General features: G+C 43.1%; 1 protein-coding gene across 2 annotated transcripts in view; it reads left to right on the top strand.

Moving 5' to 3' along the window:
- Positions 1-22,791, top strand: part of LOC119651038 (guanine nucleotide-binding protein subunit gamma-e) — a 170,629-nt gene that overhangs the window by 34,596 nt on the left and 113,242 nt on the right. For both annotated transcript variants that reach the window (XM_038054355.1, XM_038054356.1), the window contains one exon: positions 20,813-20,964. In XM_038054355.1, the coding sequence (XP_037910283.1) occupies positions 20,852-20,964 (113 nt within the window). In that variant the 5' untranslated portion in view covers positions 20,813-20,851. The remainder of the gene's footprint in view (positions 1-20,812; positions 20,965-22,791) is intronic.

The following is a 22,791-nucleotide window of genomic DNA, read 5'->3' on the forward strand; positions in this document are numbered from 1 at the left end:
ATCTGGTATCGGTTGTTGCGCCGTTGATGATGATGATGATGGACCTCCAGGAAAAGGAACGTACTGACCATAATATACTTGAGTCCACGTTCGACTAAATAACTACCGGAAATAACAGGAGTTGCTCCAACTAGATTTCAGTTCGTCAATATTTACTGGAACCAATTGTTCCATATATTCTATTATTAGTCCAGCCATTTTCCAATCCAATATCCAATGGCTGTTCAGGCTTGACGGGGCCCATCGACAATGTGGGGCTGTCGCCAAGGGAGGGCAGTATACTATCAGATATCGGCTTCCCATAGCGCCGTTCATGAACATGAGTCAATTGGGGCCACCTTGAGGTTTCGACATCTTACGTCAAACGATTTGGTAAAGTGTAGTAGTGTTTCCTGTTCACCCCTTGGTGAAGTATAGGGCATCCGCACAGTCAGATGATGCTTCAGTTTCACTATCATCACACTTAATGCTGTGCAAGTGATGAGCCCCCCATTTACCTTCGCCTGTAGAAAGCCAATACTCGGTGGGTTCGTGCAATTTAGCACCAATTGAGTCTGCGGCCCTTATTCTAGTGGCAAGGTTTCTTTACGTCTCACTGTGCGTATTCACTGCCTTTGGTAATATATGTATGTATATATGGCACTTGCTTGGACATGCCAGTGTGTGGGATATTTACCCACTAAAACCTTCCCCGACTGCCCTCCGCCCAGCGGAACCACCATAAGGTACTACATCACGGGGCAGAGTCAGCTCACTCTAGTTTCGCCAGCTTTCTCCCAACGCGGCGGGGGGGAGGGGTCCTCTCCTCTGCCTTTCGATGTTTGTTCTGGATAGATGCGATCATGGAGTTGATCGCTTCCCAATCGCAATTTGGACAGTCTGGTGGGGTGTCCAGTTTAAACCTGTGCAAGTACTAGCGATTGGCTTCGTATTGTATATGGTCACCATCTCATCTGCCAAGATGTCAATCGGCATCATTCCCGAGATGACGAACGCTGCATCATATGAGACAGTCCTGAAGGCAGAGCATACCCTCAGGACTGTTATGTAGACTACACTCAGTTTGTTAGCGTTAACTAATATTTGCAACGCCTCACTTCAAACTGGGGTCGTATAGAGCATGATTGAGGTCACCACTCTGGAGGTACACATTGGTCCTCTCACGTCCGGTATCATCCTTGCTAGGGCCATACTTGCAGTAGCTAATTTGTCACAAACATACTGCACGTGTTGCCTATAACTCAGCTTGCTGTCTATCGTCACTCCCAAGTATTTGATGGTTGACTTGGAAATGATGATATGATTCCCGATTATAATAAAGACGTAATTTTTCTTCCGCCGCTTAGTGATGAGAACCACTTCCATTTTTTCTTTCGCAAGTGTCGACCATAGCTCTCTAATTCAACATCTTCGAGATGTTTTGCGACAACGACTAACGCTATGTCATCAGCGTAACACTCCACTGTGGTTTCCTCCGGAAAGAGAAGATTAATTATATCGTTGTACATGATTTTCCACACTAGTGGACCCACTGCGTAGGCCTGCGGAAACAATGTTCTCCTGGGGTCCGTCATCGGTGTCTTACCAAAGCCTCTTTCATCTAAGTAACTATCGGTGGTAGCAGCGAGATCGGAGGAAATACCAGCCTTCGCTAGGGATTTCCCTATTAGATTCGAATTGATTGAGTGGAATCCATTTTTCATGTCCAGGGTTACTACCGCATAATATTTGCTGGTACTACCCTTTCATTGAATTGCGTCTTTGGCCAAGCCAGTAACCAATTTGATGGCATCAATGGTTGATATATATATATATATTTACGGAACCCATACTGCCGATCTAAAAGGCCTCCTTGGCTCTCAACAACCAGGAGTGATCAATTATAGATTATCTGCTCTAACTTTTTCCCCACAGTGTTTTTCTTTCAGATTGTTTTTTTCATATTAGGTATTACTTGTGTCGCTTCTGAGAGGTGAAAGAGGTCTTCCCTTCTGCTTGAAAAACTCGCACCGTTCGCTCTATTTCAAGGTACAAGGAAGGCAATTCATACGAACGGGGGCTCTATTTCCTAGACCACTTTCCAAGTAGGCAGGGAGCTTCCTAGCATTTATGTTTTGATGTCATTATCATTCGGATGTGGCAACTAAAGCATTAAGCATGCTACACCAAGCAGTAATGCTAAGGGTAACTCTGTTTTGAACCGAGTAATAATCTATGAAGGGCTTATAATCAAGACATAGATAGTGAGGTTTTTATTCCTCATATACCGATATTACGAGGATCGGTTGTCCTCTTCCTCAGTGAGTCTTTGTCTGACAAGGAAAGATGCCATCTTCCATTGAATCCCGCATTCACCCAGCCAACCCCGCTTTGGATCTTCAAGTCCTCCGAAATGTTACCTCGGTGCAGTACGTGACAATTTGGGCCATCATATCGTATGTCGCTTTGATAATAGCTATTCGCTTCTCTGGAATGCCCCTTTTGCGTAGAGTGCTCCAGATACACTCCCTTATCACGATTTCGGAAGCTTTCTCGAAATTGATGCAGAGCAGGTCCAGTAAAGATCTAATCTCCGCGCACTGTTCCATCGTTAACGTCCTTCTCAGGACGGTCGAAAGCTTCGCGATCACATGCAAGCACTTTCGTGGTGCTTTATATACTTCTGAGTTTTTGCTAACCAACTTATATCCTCCCGCCCCATGGGTCTCTGTTAACGCCACTGGCTAACTTTTGCTAGCAGCGTGCTTGTTGTCTGTTAATTTTTGTTGTTTTTTTTGCTTTGCGAATCTAAGGGTTACCTCATCTTGGCCCCTTGCATGCCGTGCAATTCCTTCTGAAGCAGTTCCTTAATCGATTACAATTTCAGCCGTCTACTTGTATATAGGTGACGTGCAGTGAATTCATTAATATCTAGTCGCAGCTCATCTATCTCGGTACTGGCCTTCCTCCCACCCTCTTTTAAGAGATTTTTGATTTTCCTGGTGTTCCACTTGGTAGGTAGACTGCTAGTGGTCAAGAAATTGAGAGGAGCCGTTTGTAATTTGGCAGGAAAAATGCTGGCGATTACTGCCTGTGAAGTCGTTCAACAACCTTCATCGTCGCGCTCCTGAAATTTAGGACTCCGTAACAAAGGTTAAGTGAGGGATATTGCCCCTGGATCCAAGGTGTCGGAATGACGGGGTGCTACCTATATTTAGGATAATAAGTCCCGCCCTGTCGGTGATCTCCAAAGTTTGTGTGCTTTGAGAATCTGGTTCTCGCCAAATTATCGATATATTGGCATACCGCGATGGTGAACTCCGTCCCGGTGTTGTTCGTAGAGGAGAAACAAGTCAGCTCTTCTTTTTTGAACCATCTGCCTCATCAGTTCCTCTCATATGTATGTTCGCTTGCAGAACGTGAATCATAGTTCATGGCTCTTCTCGCTTTGCAATTCTGTTTAGAGGGCCTGGCTCCGCCAGGAACCGCAAAAATCAACTATGTGTTCTTTCTGCAGACCACTATTTTTGCAAATAATTCAGCATCTTTCCGACTCGCAAGTCTTCGTTTTGTGCCCGGATTCGTCAAAGATGTGACACAAAATGCTTCTGTCCTGCCTTCTGCAAAACCGCTGCTATGTGCCCATAGGTTTGAGACTGTCCTTCGTGTTATCCTGTTGATGACCTTGCCCGAACTTTATTCTCCCGCGACTGAGAAGTTGTCTCGCAATCTTCTCAGGGGTGGTGACAGCAGCAGTTTTTGTCCTTTAGAGTTGACAGATGTAACTCCCACCTTGAGATTGTTGACATTTGGGTAATCCTTTTCATTGGTTTCTCCAGATCCTCTTCGTTCACGAGATAGTCCAGATCCCATGGGTTCGATTACTTGCTTCAAGAATGCACATGGGTTCTAGGCTGAAAACCACTGCTTTTATGCTTAGAATGCTTTGGACTGTCACGTAGAACGTATTCTTCTCGGCAGTCTTCAACTCAAGTTACTGCCGGTTCGAGTCCATCGGATAGATTCACGGAATCCTCAAAGGATTTCCGCGAAAGATCTCCCTCTTAATCCCTTTGCTTTTTCTTTGACATTGATGTTGTGGATACAGTTGACCTCGACTTTCCTATAGCGGCATCAAAGCCGACGATATCCAACTCATCTTCTTGTTGTTATATCCTTTTTTCGACGAGCTTAGTCTATTTGTTACCACCTTATAGAATTTTTCTTGCTGCGGCAAATGACCCCATCTGAGTTTCGCTGGCGGACGATAAGGTCTAATAGTTCCTCTGTCTCCATTATGGCATTTTTTACATCCAGTGGGATGTTTCTCTGGACGATGGTAACAGTCTTCATTTTTCGTAAGACCGGTCAGCACGTCTTTCTTGCTGTGGTCTTTTCTTTAGGATAAAGTCACTCCTCTCCGGTGAGATAACTGGCGGTTCTGCCTGGTTGGCGAGTTCGTTAATCATTTTTCCGAAAAGGGGCCTCGTGGTCCTTTTCAAACTTGTGCACGATAGTGTCTCTTCTTTTTGGTGAACAGAATTATCATCTTCCGGGGTGTTATTCCTTCTCTCACTGTTAGCCACCTTCTCCACTACGACAATAAGTGTCTCTACCCTTTGAATAGGTGACGTCTGGGCTTTGCGCTTCTTGATTTGGAAAGTACAGTGCAACCTTAAATAATCCGCGTGATTGTCTATGTGAGGAGGGACATCATGCGTGGGTTGGCACAAATCCATACGGGGTTTGTGTTCAGACCCAGGATTAGGAGCTAGTCAGAAGTCCACCTCTACCTCCACCTGCACCGCCAAGTTAATGGCGTTAGAACTTTTAACGTGCTTGCTTCCTTGCCAAAATTATTATCGGGACATAGCAGCTCTAATATTAGCATGGGACCAGTTTCCTCGAGACTCAGGTGTACTAAGAGAACAGAATGCCACAGCCGCTCACGTGGATTCACAAGACTGACCGGGGGTTATTTGGGGGCTTCCAATTAGCAGTTATGAGTCGTCTTAGTTCGAAAATAAACAAAAATCGATGCTATCCTAGTAACTTTACCTAGACTTTTTATGGGTGCAGGTGGAAATCTTAAAAGGACACTGCTGCGCTAAGTTGCAGGAGTGATGAGAAATTTACCCACTAAAACTACCCCTACTTTTCCGCTCATATCCCCATGGGACCACCGCGAAATATTACTTCGCAAGGAGGGCTTTGGTTTACACCAGCACAACTAAGTTACGCGTCTGTCACGCTTTCCGGTCCCGTTCCAGTTCCTGCATCTTTTCTTGTATCGTAGTTACTGTTGGTTTTGTTGCACTCCAATTTGATGACCTCATCACTTCCTCTGCGAAATTACGGGGTCCGATAACAGCGTTGAGGGCGCCATTTAACCTCCCTCTTTCATTCGCTAATCTTGGACAGTGGAACGTAACATGCTCCGGTGTAGAGGCATATTCGGGACAGTCTGGGGACTCATCCAATCCGAAGCGATGCAAGTACTTCCTGCATCCACCGTGTCCCGTAAGAAACTGCGTTAGGTGGTAATTCAATTCTCCATGTTTGCGCTCGATCGATATCTTAATACACGGGATTAGTGTATGGGTCCAGCGGCTTTTTTCGGAATTATCCCACGGTTGCTGCCATCTCCTGTAAAGCTCCTTCTTAGTGGTCTTCCGGAAGCCTGCAGTCACTTCGGCCTAGAAGATACAAGGGAATCACCCCATGACGCACTGCCTCACCAGATACCGTTCTATATGCACTGCACATCCTCAGCGCGATTGGTCGGTATGCCGAACTTATCCTTGCCTGGTTCACTGTGTTATCCAGTGCGCACACCCATGTAGAAGCTGCAATAGCGATAAGCAGCCGGCGACTAGATTCTGGCCTTCCAATATTAGGCATCGTCCGTGCTAGAGATGAGGTAGCCTCTGCTACCTTTTCACGCGCATAATCCAGTGCCCCCTGAAGTTCAACTTGACATTGATGATTACCCCCCGAGTATCTAATGATCGATTTCGAAACGATCTCGTGATTACCCGTGCAAATTTTGATAGTGTTGTTTTTCTTGCGATTGGTAGTAAGGGCCGCCTCCGTTTTATCTTCCACCAGGTCTAATTTCACCATTTGGAGCCATGCTTTGGTAGCATGAATAGTGTCGCCTGCATACAGTTCGACGTCCTTGGGGTGCTTCGCAACTACTACCAATGTGGCCTTTTTTTAGTACCCGAAGGCCGAGCACTCCATCGTACATTATGTTCCACAGCAGGGGCCCCAATATGGAGCCTTGGGGAACACCTGCAGTCACAACATATTCCGTTGGCCCATCGTCCGTCCCGTACCAAAGAAGTCTCTCAGAAAAGTAACTTTCGATTATCCGAGCTAAGTAACCAGGAATACCCAGTTTAGCTGCTGCTCCGATAGACTACCCGCTAGTTTCTTTTTCATCCTCTTGATCCCACTTTCATCTATTTCGCTAAGATTGAATTGTTCCCTTAGCGCAGCACAGATATCCTCCTGTGATCTTACCTTGTCTAGGTTTTTGCACTTGTTTACTATCTCTTGCTTTAGAGCTTTAACGTTTACTTGCTCACTTAGCACTTTTCCACCTGACCGCGATAACTATCCACCGTCTTCTCGCTAGATTTGTTCGGCTCCCGTATAAGATTCCTCTTTTGCGTACGACTTACACTGCGGCCCAGGTATGTCAATTTAGAATCGTCTTTGACTTTCCGAAGGATATTGGCGTAGGAAATAATGATTATTTCCAAACGAATCTTCTTTCTTTCCTTCTGCCGCTTTCCGCCGCCCACCTTTGTCCATTCTTCGGGGTTACGAGCTGTAGGTTTTTCCCCTTTTTTCAAAGTTGGGGTCGTAATCGAAGAACTACTCGAAACTTTCGCCGGCTCAGCTTTCTTCTACGAAGAGGCCTTTTTCTTTTTGGTCGCTTGTTGCCCACCAAGGGATTCACTTATTCCATCCCTACTCCGTTTGCCTGTGTTCTCACCTACCTTATGTTGAGGAGGCGTCACCTACATCTCCCGCGTGATATTGCCAGATGACGCTTGGGTTTTTCACTCCTCCACCGCCCTAATAAAGGACACTTAATGCCACGTATCAGTGCCCTGATATTTTGGTGAATATTCCGATTCTCCTTAATGAACTCATTGAGTCATTCTTCAATCTTCTTAAGATTTCCATTTTCCTCCATATTAAAAGACCATTACAACTCAAACCATTTTAAATGTAGTTTCTATCTGACTTGGTTGATGTAATATCAAAAATTCTAGAACATTTTTACAATAATTATCTATCCTAGTTTTACACGTCTTTTAGTTCTTCAGCGAGCTTTACCTCTAAGACTATCAGCAGACTCATGATACCATTTCAAGTAACGAAAGCAGAATAAATTTCTACCAGCAAAGGTCATTTATTTACTCCGTAGGCGTCCAAACTACCCACATTTGCACAGGAACATTTATTATCTGGCTAGAACTCCATCTTAATTTAGTTTAATTTTTCATACGATGACCTACACTTATTTAATCAGCCTGTAATTGAAGGAACTGTCCTCCTGTGTAGTTTCCCAGAATATATCTTATCCTTCATCTAGAAAAAATACCTGAATCACGTAATTTATACCTAAGCTCCTTGGGGATATAGCTTGAACACCAATATTCGAATGCACGTGTCCCATTATGGCCCGCCATGACCATCATCATCTTCACACAGAAAATACTATTAGAGAATAAGATACTGTACTAAGGTAAGCTTCTTAGTATCCAGGTAAATACCAAGAGACACATTATCCTTAAGGTCAACTTACAGGAAAGTCTGCAAATATATTTTTCTGTAATTGGTTCTTATTTGTGTGATGGGAAGAAAGCCTGCCTGCTCTCTTTTCTTGCCAAGTTTTTGTTTTTCTTTTGCCTAACTGGGCGGAATAATGCCTTTCTGATGGGGGCAGCTGGCATTCAATGTGTAAATGGAGCCAACGTTTTAATTCAATTTAATCAATTTCATAAGCCAGACTGTGTTGTGGCGGAAAAATGAAGAAAACTATGTTAATGCCTATGGAGATGAGCCAAGCGAAGGTAAAAGTAAAGGCCAGAGGGAGGTATTTTGTGTACATTCTCTGAGATGTAGATCGCATGAGTCCTTCAGGAGTCGTCCCTTGACGGAGAAGGAAATGCGTACGACTTTCGCTTTTGTCACGTAAAGATACTATAAACATAGCTCCACTGTGCACTTCTGAATATTTGCACTATGTCGTAAGGACTGCTTGGAGCGCAGTCATATTGCTGCTTACACAGGACCATATCCGTTTATTTTCTCATCCAAAGTCCTTACAGATTCCGCACGGAATTTCGTTATTTCCAATCCTGTTCTTTAACCTACATTTGTTTGCCCTCCTGACTTGTCTATTATTCCAAGGTCGTGGGGCTTTGTCTAAATACTGCCCTCCCCGCATATTGTGGGCTGCGTTGAATAGTGGAATAGCGAGCGAGCACTCCATTCGGCCCTGTACGGTTTTATGGACTCTTTATTGACTCAACAGTCGTATGTGTTCTATTGTATGTTAGTTATTACCAACGGAACTATTGCTACGATATTCGATACCGAGGATGTCTGCCCCATATCGAATTAAAGGCATTCAAACGACTTCACACAATTGGATTACACGGAGACGGAATGAAGGCCTCGGGCGAGTTCATTTTCCGAATGTGCTGATGCGGGGGTGTGTGCACTCATGTTTGGATTCGAATTCCGTTTTGGTTGATGCAATCGACCATTTGTTCCAGAAGATTGTGAGCTTAATTAGATTTAGTATTTTCCGAAGTCTTTATGTGTATGCGGGAAATATGATTGGAATAGGATTATTGAGCGAGGTTGATTCCGGAAGTATCTGCCTGGTGTACAGCATAAGGCGGCTGATGGAAAGGTCCTTGGAATAGATGAGTTTATCTTTGGGTTTAACTGCATAGATTTGCTGATAGAACATCAACGTTATAGGCCATGAAACGGGATTATACGTGCTTCCATTCAAGGAATAATGATATCATGGCACCATCAAGCAATCAATTTGTCAGCCTTGTATAACCCAAGATGCTAATAAAAATCAAGCCACTTGAAGTAATGGCCTTCTGTTTCTGATATAGCCACGTATTTTGCAGTAATTAAAATCACTTTCGAAAATACTCTTAATAGGCTCTTACTTACCGTGAACTTTATTGTTTTCTTGCCAGCTTAGCTCGATCCTAATGGTATAATCTTATCCGTTAATTGTTTTTTTCGCACCAGGACCATTAACAAACCAGCCACTTCTTGCTCCTCTTTCGAGAAACAATAAAAATATTTTGTGGCTCCTATCTGAGTAAATATCCTTTAAACACGACTCCTTAGAATTTTTCCTAAAACCTTCTTCAACTGTGTTATGGTCCATGAAAGGAACAAAGAAACAATGCCTAACTCTTGGCTTAAGTGAGCGTTGTTCTCAAGTGAATGAGTATCCAATTTCTCTAGCCTTTATTACACTCTGCTGAGTAAAGCGCATATGGTCTGGTGTCCTTTCTTCTACATTTCAACCTGACGAGACTTGAGAAGGTGAAATTCACTTTATAGCTACTCATGCGTTATTTAAGGCTTGGAATGTGAGTTTAATTAAATTAGAAATTCTGTGTCCTCCAAAGATGCTTGTGCGGCACCGAGATGAAGGAAAAAGTTAGCATGACAAAATTACGTAGCACCCGGTGAAGGATGTTTGCGTTAGTAGCATCGCTGAGAGATTTTATATTTACCCCTTAGAATGGATATAAAGGATTAAAGGATTGCTGCAAAGTAGAGGTTGCGGAAGTTACGATTCACTTGATGTTCCATTCTCAATGTACGGCTGTATTTTAAATTTAAATGGTACCGGATTTTTGTTTATTGTAATTTTATTTAGGAATGTAGGTTTCATTTGTGGTTCGGAGGTGCAAAAAAATTAGAAGGGAACGTCCACGACCCGCAATAATAGGACAGTAAACAGTAAATTTATTTTATTTCTCTTGGTTCCTTCGAGCGACGCAATAAGTAACCCCTGACAAGTGTGGTGGCATTCGCTGAATTTTGACAGGCATATTATGCTCATTGTCGAAGCTCGGCTTAGTGTCTATAATTACCGCCAGATATTTGTGGGCGCTTCCTTTTACTCCACCACGAAAGCTTAGCTAGCCTTTCCCAATCAGACCTTCATTATTTTTGATGTTTTGTGATATAATCAGACCAGACTTTCTGGTACAAGCACCTCTCCTAGAGTTTCCTCTAGGTTTCTCCTTTCGTTTGTGAATTTTGGACAGGGAAAGAATACGTGTTCCTCTGGGACTCCATCACAATTTGGACAATAGGTTGGGGTTCCCATTTAAAATCTGTAAAGGTACTGGCGAAATTTTCTATCCCCCGTGAGAAACTGTGTCAAATTATAACTAACCTTACTATGTTGCCTCTCAAACCACTCTTTGATGTTACGTTTTGTACACCGATCCTTTCTCGAGCGTTCCCAATGATCTTGCGGCCTATTTACACATCTATCCCTTTCCACCCTTCCCTTTCCCTTTGGAAGGGATGCTATCTTCTCCATCTTCTTCAATTTTTCTCCAACTTACAAACGGAAGCTGACCCTCGTCTTGATCAGTTGTGAAATTTCGCTCGGCTTGATTTTGATGAGTTCCGAGACTCTCAAATCACGATCGAGTGTATCAAGCTATCAACATCGATGATCAGACCAATCTTGGCTAGTGAATTCTCATCAGCAAAAATCACAGATCCATCCCATTGAAGACACCTTTCTCTACCAATTTTTCCATGATCTGTGCAACCCCATATCGATCGCGGATATCCACATTTCGGATGTGATCATGTGAGTTGCGCCACTGGTTCGATTCCATCCCTTGCCGCAGAGTAAAATTCTGATCTGTTGCTGATTTGCCTGGAGTGAAGCCTTTTTGGTATGGGGCAATGACGTTCTGGGCGTATGGGGCTATCCGGCCTAGCAAGATAGAGGAGAATATCTTATAGATGGTACTCAGCAACGTGATACCTTTATAATTGCTGCACTGCGTGATATCTCTCTTTTTAAGTATGGGACGGATAATGCCTCGTTGTCAGTCGTCAGGCATTGATCCCCTGTCCAACAACTTGGGCATCAGTTGATGAACCGCTAGGTGTAGTTGGTCGCCATATTTAACCAATTCCGGTAGATTGCACGGATAGTTTCTCCTTTGCTTGGCGGTGGCAGCATTTGTCCATCACCTTCAGTTGGTGGGACCTCTGACTCGCTGATATTTTGGTTGTTGGGTAGTTCATCAAAATACTTAAGTCAATGCTACAATAAGCTCACTTTGTTGGAAATCAAATTTCCCTCTTCGTCTTGGTTGTTTTGACAGGGTGAGTATCTAGGCGTATAAGGCTTCATCCTGTTGACTTGTTGGTAAAACTTTTGCGCCTGCTTCGGCCACTCCTGATACTTTTTGAGTTCAAGGACCTATTGGTTCTCACAGGCTTCCTTTTTTCGTCTGTGAAGTCGCTTCTCCGCTCGCCGGAGTTCGGGATAAGTCTCCGCGCGTGCCCGCGTTCTTTGAGAATGCAACATTACCCGGTATGCAGCATTCTTCCATTCCGTTGCTAGCTTGCATTCATCGTCAAAACAGCCGTTCTGACTTTTCTTCCGGCTGGCGCCAAGTATGTTTGCGGCTGTATCAATGATAACGGTCTTTAGGTTGTTTTAACAAGCATTTGATGATACTTCATCTCCAGGACATCTGCTAGCTGCGATTATTACAGCATCCATTTCTCCTTATATCTGTTGTGGAGGGCTGTGTTATGAATGGCTTCAGTATTCACTCTCACCCGATTGTCAGAGGGAATTGTAGGTGGTGTTGTAATTTAAACCCGGAGCACTATGCCAACGAGATAGTGATCTGAGTTTATATTGGTCCCTTATATAATATGTTCTGACATTCATCAAGGCTGAGAGGTGGCGACGTTCAATCAGCACGTGGTCAATTTGGTTGAAAGTAGTTTCGTCTGGAGAAGCCCATGTATGTTTATGGACCGCTTTCCGGTCCAGCAACCATTTCGTGCGATACTGCTAATTGAATAATCCGCACTCCGTTATCATTGATGTCCCTATGTAAGCTACGGGAGCCGATGTATCGCTTGAATTGCAACAACCGTTTCCTCTGCACATGGTGGTGGCAGCATTTGTCCATCGTCTACAGTTCGCGGGACCTCCAACTCACCAATGTTCTGGTTGTTCAGTAGTTTATCAAAGTACTGAATCCATCGCTCCAATATGTCCATTCTGTTGGAAATCAGATTTCCCTCTTTATCTCAGTAGGATGAAACCAGGTACTTCCAACAACCATTTCGTGTGATACTACTAATTGAATAATCCGCAGTCCGTTATCATTTGTATTTTGATGTAAGCTATGAGAGCCAACGTATCGCCTGAATACGGGCTCGTTCCCTACTCGACTGTTGAAATCTCCAAGTATGATTTTGATATCATACTTGGGACAGGCTTGAAGGCTCCGCTCAACTGCCTCGTAGAAGGTATCTTCTCTGACTCTGCAGTGTTCTCTGTAGGACATGAACGTTTATGAGGCTTATATTTCTAAATTTGCCTGGCAAACATAGAGTGTATAGCCTTTCGCTTATATTTTCAATGCCGATAACAGCAGGCTTCAGCTTTTGGTTGACTAAGAAACTTACTCCGACCACATGGTTCACTGGATAGCCACTATAATATATGCTGTAGTGGCTCTTCTCTAGAAAATCGGCCCCTGTCCAGCGCATCTCTTACAATGCTGTTACGTTAGCCTTACATTGGGACAAGGTACCGGATAGCTGTTCAGCAGCATTTATTATCTAGAGTGAGTGCACGTTCCATGAGAAAGTGCGCAAACCGTTATTCCGTTGTCGTTGCCGGGTTGTCCGAGGCACCTTTTGTGGCTTCGTAACATCGGTTTTCCGTGTAGGGTTGTCAGCCCTACCCAACGCCCAACCTGGAGGATTAATTGGTACAGTTTTTCCCGTTTTTAGGCGCGGGAGACTCGCCTTCATCCACCTCCGTCTGCAGTTTTTCATTAAGAAATAACTCCCAATGATTGCTACATGGAGGTGAAAATAGGGTTTGCTAGTAGAACTATTGGTGTTGGTTCAGCAACAGTTCCATCGTGCGTATCAATCCACGCTTCGCCCTGGGACTAATACTACGTAAATTATAATATGCGAACTTAAGGTGAGGAAGAATTCATTCTCGGAAACTGCCCAATCCAAAATTTGAAATAATTGACGTGATGCGCTTACATGAAATCTAGGGACAAGAAGTGTATTCCATTCCGATATCTGGTCACATAAACCTAATAATAATATATTACCAGAATGTTGCTCCCTCTCGGACGCCACCTTGTCGTGGTGGGGGAGCCTGCGGTAGTTTACTACTACACTAAGGGTGTCCGAAAAGAAATGAAAATGGAAACAAAGGATTGTCACTCTCCAAGTGGTAAGAAGTCAGAGACTTCGAATCCACTCACGACTTTGAGAAGTTAGGTCGTGATCGACGCATGGATTGGAGACCTTGCCAAATTCATGTTCCCCCACGGAGAAATCTGTGGACGACAGGCTCACCACTTTAGTAAAAAACCTACACTCGGTGTCTACGGCGCAGTCAGCCAGTCCTTTAATGAGAGGGACTGGAAACCTGACTACGACCAGCCTGTCGGTGACACTGTTTCCTAACTCTTCCAAAATACGGGAGAGAAAGGCTCGGCAGAAGGAAACTTTTGCCGAAAAGGAAAAAGGACCAGAGGCTTGCCTGTCAGAACCTTCTCCTTCGCTTGTACCAGGAAAAACGGAAAAAAGGGAAGCTGGTGATGTGGACGCAACTAGCGTAACGCCGGTATGTGCAAACATATCCATGCAGCCCGGACACGGTGAACCTAGCATTCGAAAGAAGCACTGCGAAAGAAGGCGAAGTTTCTTGGGAATGAGAGCATGGACGTTGCTACACCACCAAGTGTGGTGATATCCAGAGATCAGTCAAGGAGACTAGGATCTTCTTCGATGAAAGATCCTCGAGGGCCTACGTTCTGATGTCGAAATTGTTAGAGGCAACCATGCTGAGACAATTCTATTCCCAGGACCTTGTTGCGGTCAACTTATAATACCAGGTTAATGGTAAGAGGAAAAACATTTGCCTCTGCTTACTTACCCTATGATTCTTTGTGTCCTCCACCTACACAAGAACTAAGGTAGGGTATGCAGAATCTAGTGGCCTTCAAAGTGATCATTTCTTTCATGGATCCATTCGCACCATACCGAAAAATCGAAAGAAAAAATACGAAGCTACTCATGTATGGTGTCCTGGGCTCTAGCTACAATACAGCTCCCTCCTGCTCAAATAAAACTAATGATAGAATATCACTATTATTTTTGAAAATTGAACAGAACCCTTCTTTTGGTGGATTTGGACTCATAAAATTCTGCGGTAATGGAGAGTATGATACGAATCATGATATTAACAAAGTAATAATAGGTCGAAGTTGACTCTTTGTACAAATTTGTCAGGATCATACTAAAGTCAATAGTCTGACATGCAAGCAAATGCATTTTTAGCGTTCGTCTCGGAATAATATGAAATGTTATGTATATACAGTTCATCCTGGGCGGTTTTTAGTTGTGAGCGTGTGGAGGCTGGTTGGCCGAAAACACGGCTGAGGTTTTGAAATGGTGAATTGATTCTCAATAGATTGACTAGTCTAGACTAGTTGTAGTCTTAGATTGAAACTCCCTGAAGAGAGCAACTGGTCCTCGAAGTATCGGTATATGAGGAATAAAAAATGATTATATGACTTTTCAGGAAAATTTAGTCTCTTATTTTTTCTTACTAACAACAAGCCACTCTTAGCCGCGTTCGAGAGAAGAATCCTCCTAAGAATTGTTGGCCCCCTACATGAGGATGGACGATTCCGTAGCCTACACAATGACGAAATCTATGAGCGATACCATGACCGTCCGGTTGTGGATAAAATCCGGCTCAATAGGTTACGGTGGGCGGGTCACTTAATCCTTATGGATGAGGATGATCCCACCCGGAAAGTCGATAAGGGCAATATCTATGGTAGAAAAAGAAGACGAGGCAGACCCTGACTAAGATGGAGCGATGGCGTAGGCTAGGACGCCAGACAGCTTTTAGGAATATCGAATTGGTGGACCTCGGCGCAAAACCGGGATGTCTGGAGTTCCTTATTAAGGCAGGCCTAGACCGGATACCGCTTGTTACGCCGTTGATGATGATGACTTAAGTGCAGGCTTGGAATGAATTGTTTGCGTTCCAACTTTGATCTTCATTGAAGTGCACTTTCCCCGCTTGGTAATAAGTACTACTTCCGTCTTATGCTCTGCGAGCTGTAGATCAACTTTCTCTAACCAGGATTTAATCTCATAGACTGCTTCATTTACACAAAGCTCGACTTCTTCGAGAAAGCGTGCAACAACCATCACACCAATATCGACCGCGAAACTAATGGAGGCCACACCAGTAGGAAGGTCTAGGGTCAGTACCCCGTTATATATAATAATCCACAAGAGGGGCCCTAGGGCAGACCCTTGTGGAACTCCGCATGTCGTTTGGTATGATTTCATTCCTTCATCTGATTCGCAGCACAGAATCCTATCGATTAGGAAATCGGCAACGATACGCACCAGGTACTTCGGCACGCCTAAATTGATAAGGGACTCATGTATCTTGCTCCATCTAGCAGAATTGAAGGCATTCTTCACATCAAGTGTAATCACTGTACAACATTTGCCCTTGTCAAGTGCGGTCTTAGCTGTGTTAGCTACTAGGACAAGTGCATCTGTTGTAGACCTTCCCTTTCGAAAACTGAACTGATTTTCGGAGAGACCGCCATCCTTTTCGGCAATTCGAATTAATCTGGTATAGATTACTCGTTCGAATAGTTTGCCAGTATTATGTAGAGGGCATATCGGCCTGTAGGACGGAGCTTCACCCAAAGGTTTGTTTGGCTTGGGGACTGAAATTAATTTCTGCTTCTTCCATTGTATAGGAAATGTTCCTTCTTTAAGGCATGTGGTGAACGCCTCGGCAAACATCTTTCGGGCTATTTTGACTGCTGCCTTGAGAGTTTTATTGGGGATGCTATCCAAGCTATTCCCAGCAATTTTATTCGCAGCTTCGAAGACCTCCTTTTCGCTTACCATGGAAACTTCGGCGGTGTCTATCTCGACAGTGCGAAGGTTCGCGGTATTCACATTCTGTGGGAAAAGATCCGTTACTATTTCATTAAGCAGAGTAGGGCAAGAGACGGGTGGGGAGCGTTTGTCTTTAACTTTTGATATTATGGTTTTATAGGCGCCACCCCAGGGGTTTGTGTCAGCTTCATTACACAGTCGCTTAAAGTGTTCCCTTTTACTTTTTATGATGGCGACATGTAATTTCTTCCGAGCGTTTTTATATTCTTCATGTAATTGCTCGTATCCAGATCGGTTTCTGTTTCGCTGACTGCGCCCTCGGGCCATGAAACAGGTTTTGCGGTATTCTCCGATTTCAGAATTTCACCAAAAGTCCGGAGCTTCTGGGATACAACATACCTTGGCATGGATGCGTCACATGCTCGTCGAAACTTTTCACCAATCTGTAAAGCTTTATTTTCTGCGCTTCCTTCAAGGGCTGTATTTTGCTGCAGAACTTCTTCGAAAATCTCCTCGTCAAACTTATTAGCTGCCTACCTTTTAGGCCTCGTCCGGGACCATTTCATTCCTTTACCATGCCTAATTTAAGAAATGATGGCCTGGTGGTCGCTATGTATATATTCGTCATTGACATACCACTGGAGATCCTTAGCTAAAACATCGCTAACAAAAGTGGCATCTGTCAGGGACCCCATTTCTGTCTTACGGAAAGTGTTCACGCATCCAGTGCTAGCAACTACAAGAGTCAGACGAGAAAGAGCTTCGAGTAATATACGTCCTCTTGCGTCATTTCTCGGCTGCCCCATTCTTCAGCCGATGCGTTGAAATTGCTATCTTGCTATCGCTATCTTAGGGCTATGGTGTGTGTATCCGTTGCTAACCTGAATGGAACCCTTCTGTCGTAAGGCTTGGAGCCGCATAACAGTTGTAAATAGATATTCCGCTCTAGTGAAGCCATTTTCGAGGATCTTCGTGGTTCCTTCTATGGCCCGATTTCCGCATGTCCATATCGCTGCCTTTCCGCTCTTATCCGCGACCCAAAACCCAACGGTCTAGATTTTTGTACTGCTCGCAGATAATAGCAACGTCGATTTTGTTTTCCAATATCGTCTGGGAGAGCAGGTCCTGAACCGCTTGGCAATGGTTCAAGTTTAGCTGTAGGAACCTCATTTGCACATAGTGTCGATCGCCTTCATATACACCGGACATGTGCTGCTGCGTGTGATATGGGCGCTGTCAATGTCGTTTATTTGCCTACAGAACATACAATTGGGATTTTCTTCGCAGACTTTTGCAATTTTGCCTTTTTTCCGCATTTTCGATACAGTTCGGACCTATCGTGAACGCTAGTACATTTTTTCGCCACGTGCCCAAATTCCAAACACCTGTAGCATCTTTTCAGAGTTATCTGCTCTCGTAGTCGGCAGACGACCCAGCCAATCCCAACTTTATTCGCAGTGATATCCCTTTCGGCCGCTTCAAGTGTTAGACTTATGGACGCAGTTTGTGTACCGCCATATGCCTTCCTTACCTGTAGAATATCTCGCTCCTGGACCGATTGTATTCCCAGCTGGGATCGTAGGGCTTGACAAATTTCTTCCTTCGTTGTGATCTCGTCCAAGTCTTTACACGAAATAACTACACGATTTTGACTGAGCTTCACTTCTTGCTGCCTCACCCAGTGATGACTAGATTTTTTCTGCAAGTCTGGTTTAAATTTCAGCAATAGGTCGCCCTTCTGCGTTCGCCTTATGCGGTTTACACTATCACCTAGCTCTATTAACGAGGTAGTCGTTCGCGAATTTGCCGTGGAGGCGTTTTCTTCATTTTGCGTTTTTGGCTGCATTGAGGAGACTCTCTCAGTTTTTTACGGGGCTCCGGAGTTTTCTTTGTGCCCAGTAGACGTTGTGCATCCTTAGTAGTGAAGGGGCTGCCCTTAGATGTCTGTCTATCTGTCTGTCACACGCACTTTTCTCAGAAACGGCTATACCAATTGACATGAAATTTGGTGAGAAGGTAGGAACGTTGAGATTTAGGTGGGTCCCCATAAATGTAAAAGGGGGGTGTAAAATTTTTTTTCACCGAATATAGTCATGTGTGGTATCAAATGAAAGATGTTTTTTGAAGACGATCTTAGTTTTGAGATTTGTTAGAAAGGTGGGGAGTGGGAGGGGTGGAAAGTAATGATTTTTTTAACGGACCCATTCTCAGAAATTACCCAACTGAAAAATTTGAAAAAATTCATGAAGCTGCCTCTACTCGTATATAGTGCCCAGGCCTCAAAATACTCTCCATATCGGTATCTGTTCAAATTAAGTTAATAATGGTATATTACCATATTTTTGGGAAAATTGAGTTAAACTCCCCTTAAGTTTATCCCAGAGTTATAAAAGTTGGTAGTAGTATAAAATATGATATGAAGCTTATTATCCCCAAGTTTGATCAAAATCAAGCGATTAGTAACAACGTTACAGTAGCCCAAAGTTGTCTTTACCGTGTAAATTTACAGCCCGAAGTACTAAATCTGGCATGCTAAATGCATATACATAACGGGCTACCATACGTACAAATGAGATAGTTCTACACTCAAATTTACTCACAGAAGAAGCAAACAAAACGTTTCATACCTGAAGCGCCCAGCTTCCGGTTTCCCGACTTGTTTTTTTTCGAGACGCTGACTTTTATAGTTAATTTTCTAAATTCGCGAAGATCCTAGTTCATTGATGACAAAACCTCTCTTGTTCAAGAAAATTTTTAGTTTTATGATTTCAAGCCAATTAGGACGTCAGCGGCCACATGTCTGAACATTACATTGAAAAACTCTTTTAGTTTTCAAATTTCAACGCTGTAAAAACTTTTTTTTTTACTTTTAAACATCGTCCAAAATATCCGTTAAAGTGATTTATGCTCTGTTTTCGTTTTCCCAAAACTAAATGTCAAAAAACTACTACTTTTTCGGGTTTAAATGGGACTCCCCCTTAAGAAGAAAATGATCAAGAGTTAGGATGCCAGTTCAGAAGTTTACGACACAATTAAAACCAAACGGAGTCAGTAAGTTTGCTGTGCAGTATACGTGATTAGAACAATTTTCTTAATTTTCTTTTATTTCTAACTTTTTAGAGCGGTACCACCAGCCTCCATGAATCCTTCACCGTACAATCAAAACACTTGATTCGAAATAATAAGTAGACCTCCCACCCGAAACCCACTACACTATGATTTCCAAGTAATATGAGAAGTGGCACGTTATCCCCAAGGACGAACGGCTGACTACCCTACACAATATCCTGTTCACTATCGGAATCCAAATCAATGTGAATTTTATGTCCTTGATAGGATCGACCGGATATCGTTACCGATTTTATCCATTTCGAATCCCATGTACACGCCAAATGTTTTTGTCATGCAACATGTCCTTTGAGAGTGTCTGACTTCTCCCAGCGATGGAGTGGGCGATGGGTGTACGTGCCTGCTTCGCGTGAGGCACCCAATGAATGGGTGGTGTCAGTGGTAGCTCCTGTTCGGTGTGTCATTTGCACTCCTATGCCAGGTATCTACGAGTGTGTATGAGAATACGATATATTCCGTTGCTACGTTTGTAAGGATTGAGCGGAACGTGGGTGCGTTATATCATTTTCCGCTTTCATGTGGAACGGCAATCAGGCGCTGGCATAGCCGTGAAGAAAGGATGTATAGAGGGAAAATTATTGGGGGAGTTCCCCTTTTGATATGTCAAGAAGATGAGGGGGTTTTCAGTCAACATTTGAGTAACTCTTTCTATGCTACATTTCCCAGTATTATTTCCTGTAACTGCAGGAGCGGTCCTGGAACAAGGATACATTTTCGAAATTTCGGTTAAGTGAGGGGTATACTTTTATCGATTTAGTCGCTCCTGATTTTTGCTAAAGCGCATGCTGGGCTTTCCCCGCGATTCTGACGCTTGAATGCGATTTTTTTCCTGTCTATGATATGAGATTGAAGTTGGAGAGGAAGCCTTACCAGATTTATTGCTTAAGGATCAGGAAAAATTTGGGAAATTGATATTTTGATGGGATGAAGCTTTTAGATAGACTAAGATTTTTTATTGATAAAAGATGCTTCGGTTTTGTTAGGATCAAACGATCCAGAAAAGAAAACTCACTTCTCACTCTGGATTTACTATGGATAAAGCGTGGAGGCTTTTGTAGATAAACGAATTAATTGTTTTTTGTTGTTTTTAGTTGACGAATCCGTCTACATTTTTTGAAAGCAATCCAAAATTAAATGATTTCATGGCAACTATTATAGATTTGATTTATGAACAACAAGTTGGCTAAGTGAATTATGCTCGTTCCAAATCCAATAAATTTAGTTTTGAGGCTACCACGAATGTATGTTTGAAACATTTATCAAGATAAGAAACCGCAAATTCAACATTTCGAAAGTCAAACAACACACGCCTAGTTAATAATCTCAAAAAGAAATCATTTCGAAAACTCTCACAAATACATTGTCCATCTAACTCAGACAAATCCAAGAAAACATGATTTTACTAGGAAATTTCCCATTAATTTCTTTGGTTTTTGTGTATCTTTCCCCACAGGTTGCTTTAGGGGTGGTATGTGGATGAATTTTAGGCGCCATGGATCCCAGTGTGCTCGCAAATATGGACCGGGACGCATTAAAGAAGCAAATCGAGAATATGAAGTATCAAGCAACAATGGAGCGATGGCCTCTATCTAAGAGTATCGCAGCGTAAGTACCAAATAGATACATATTTTATCTTAAATTCCTGGCAATCTATTGAATAATTCCAAAAAAGTGAAGGTAATTGTTGAATAGTTCGAGAAAGCTAAAAAGGAAGTGATATGTGCAAAAAAGTGTGTACAGTGATACAGAAAAGGACCAGGAAAAAGTTAGATACCGGGCAACCTCGCTAAGCTGGGTGAAATCCGCCCTTCGCATTCAACTATATTCCGTGCTCAATACAAGGGTGAAAACCGAAGGACTGAGTGTTTTAAGTGCATAATCGGATATTGTGAGATAAGGGATCCCCGGTCTGAATTTCCCCGAAAGCCATAAATTATTCGAACATGCAGCAACGAATTAATCACTTTATTAATAACATGCATCTCTGAAACTAGATTGACTGCATGCAGCTGTCTGGGCCATTTTATCGGAATGAAAGTGATGTGGAACCGATCGAAAATGTTTTCGCAGCGATTTTGTTGTTCTGTTTATATTCTGCATCCAATCTCGTGAAACATTGGTTTCTGCTGAATTTTGGCCCAAATTTCAAAAATCCGGAGAGTGTCTGATTATTAAAACTATCTTTTTTGTGTCTATTTATAAAATAAATCTAATTTTAAATTGGTCACATATGATAATCAACAAAACGAGTTGTCAAACTGCCGTCTCGGTTTGCGTACAATCGAAATCGGCCATTGTGTCCCCCTTTCGCCGTCTGTTCACTGCAAGTGGATTCGATTGTTGTGGAAATGTTGTGGGGGTGGGTTCACCATGCCGGGTCGGGTCACAGTCCACAGTTCGCTGTTGCAACAAAAATATTTCATTTTCGCTATGAACAGAGGGATCTGTAGTTGGTTTGAAAGGACTGCAAAGCAGATATCATGTATGTGGGTGGTGTCAGACAAGGGAGCGTGAAGTGAGGCTCTTTCATTGTTCGGCGAACGCACGTGTACAAAGGAAAACAGCAAGGTAGCTGCTACCGGTCCGCAGAGTTGTTGCTGTGGGATGAAGCCTGCGACGACCTGTATAGTCATTTAATATAATGAGCAATGTAATTAGACGATATAAATGTAATTGTGATACAGAATGATAATTACCTGTAGGTCCGCCGTTGTGGAGCCCTAGAGGATCCCTTGTATCCACAGAAGGTTAATTAACTCATTTCTATACCTGCGACGAATGGCACAATTGTTGCGGAGGAGGTAGTGTGATGATTTCTGCATTGCGTGCGAATAACGGCGAAGCAATAAAAATGATATATTTTAGTGTTCCTGCCTGGAATGGATCCGTGGATGCTTACTAGTTGTCGAGGATTGCTGCCATGATATATGACTAGAGGAGCCTATGGGCTAGAAATTGGTACTCTACAACAATCTATGCTGTGTGTTCCACAGATGCAGATGTTCTACATATACATTTTCGTCCACCTAATCATCGCACTTCACTTGATCCTGAATAAAGCATCATAATAATTTGGCGACGATTGTCCTTAATGCGGTTCTCAGTTATTCATGTCCCCTCAATTCACGGTCTTTGAATTTAATTTTTGATGAGAGGGACTTGCGGTTTGCAAAGGAGTTCTCTCAGGTGTTTGATAGTCATTACCGGTACTGCCAGTCCATTAAGACCTGAAAAGCTGTGGGTACTGAAACAGGATTCAAAATGTGGTTAAAGTAGGCGCTGACCACATCAGATGGTTATCCGATGGTTTGATCACAGTTCAGTGATTGGATTATCCTTCGTCACTTTGTTTAGAAATTCATTGGATATCCTGAAGTAGCTAAGCACCTGATGTATTCCTATGACTTAGCATGAAGTGAAAGTTATTAGCAG

Source organism: Hermetia illucens, chromosome 3, assembly GCF_905115235.1.
Source record: "Hermetia illucens chromosome 3, iHerIll2.2.curated.20191125, whole genome shotgun sequence".
In the NCBI taxonomy this organism is placed as follows: domain Eukaryota; kingdom Metazoa; phylum Arthropoda; class Insecta; order Diptera; family Stratiomyidae; genus Hermetia; species Hermetia illucens.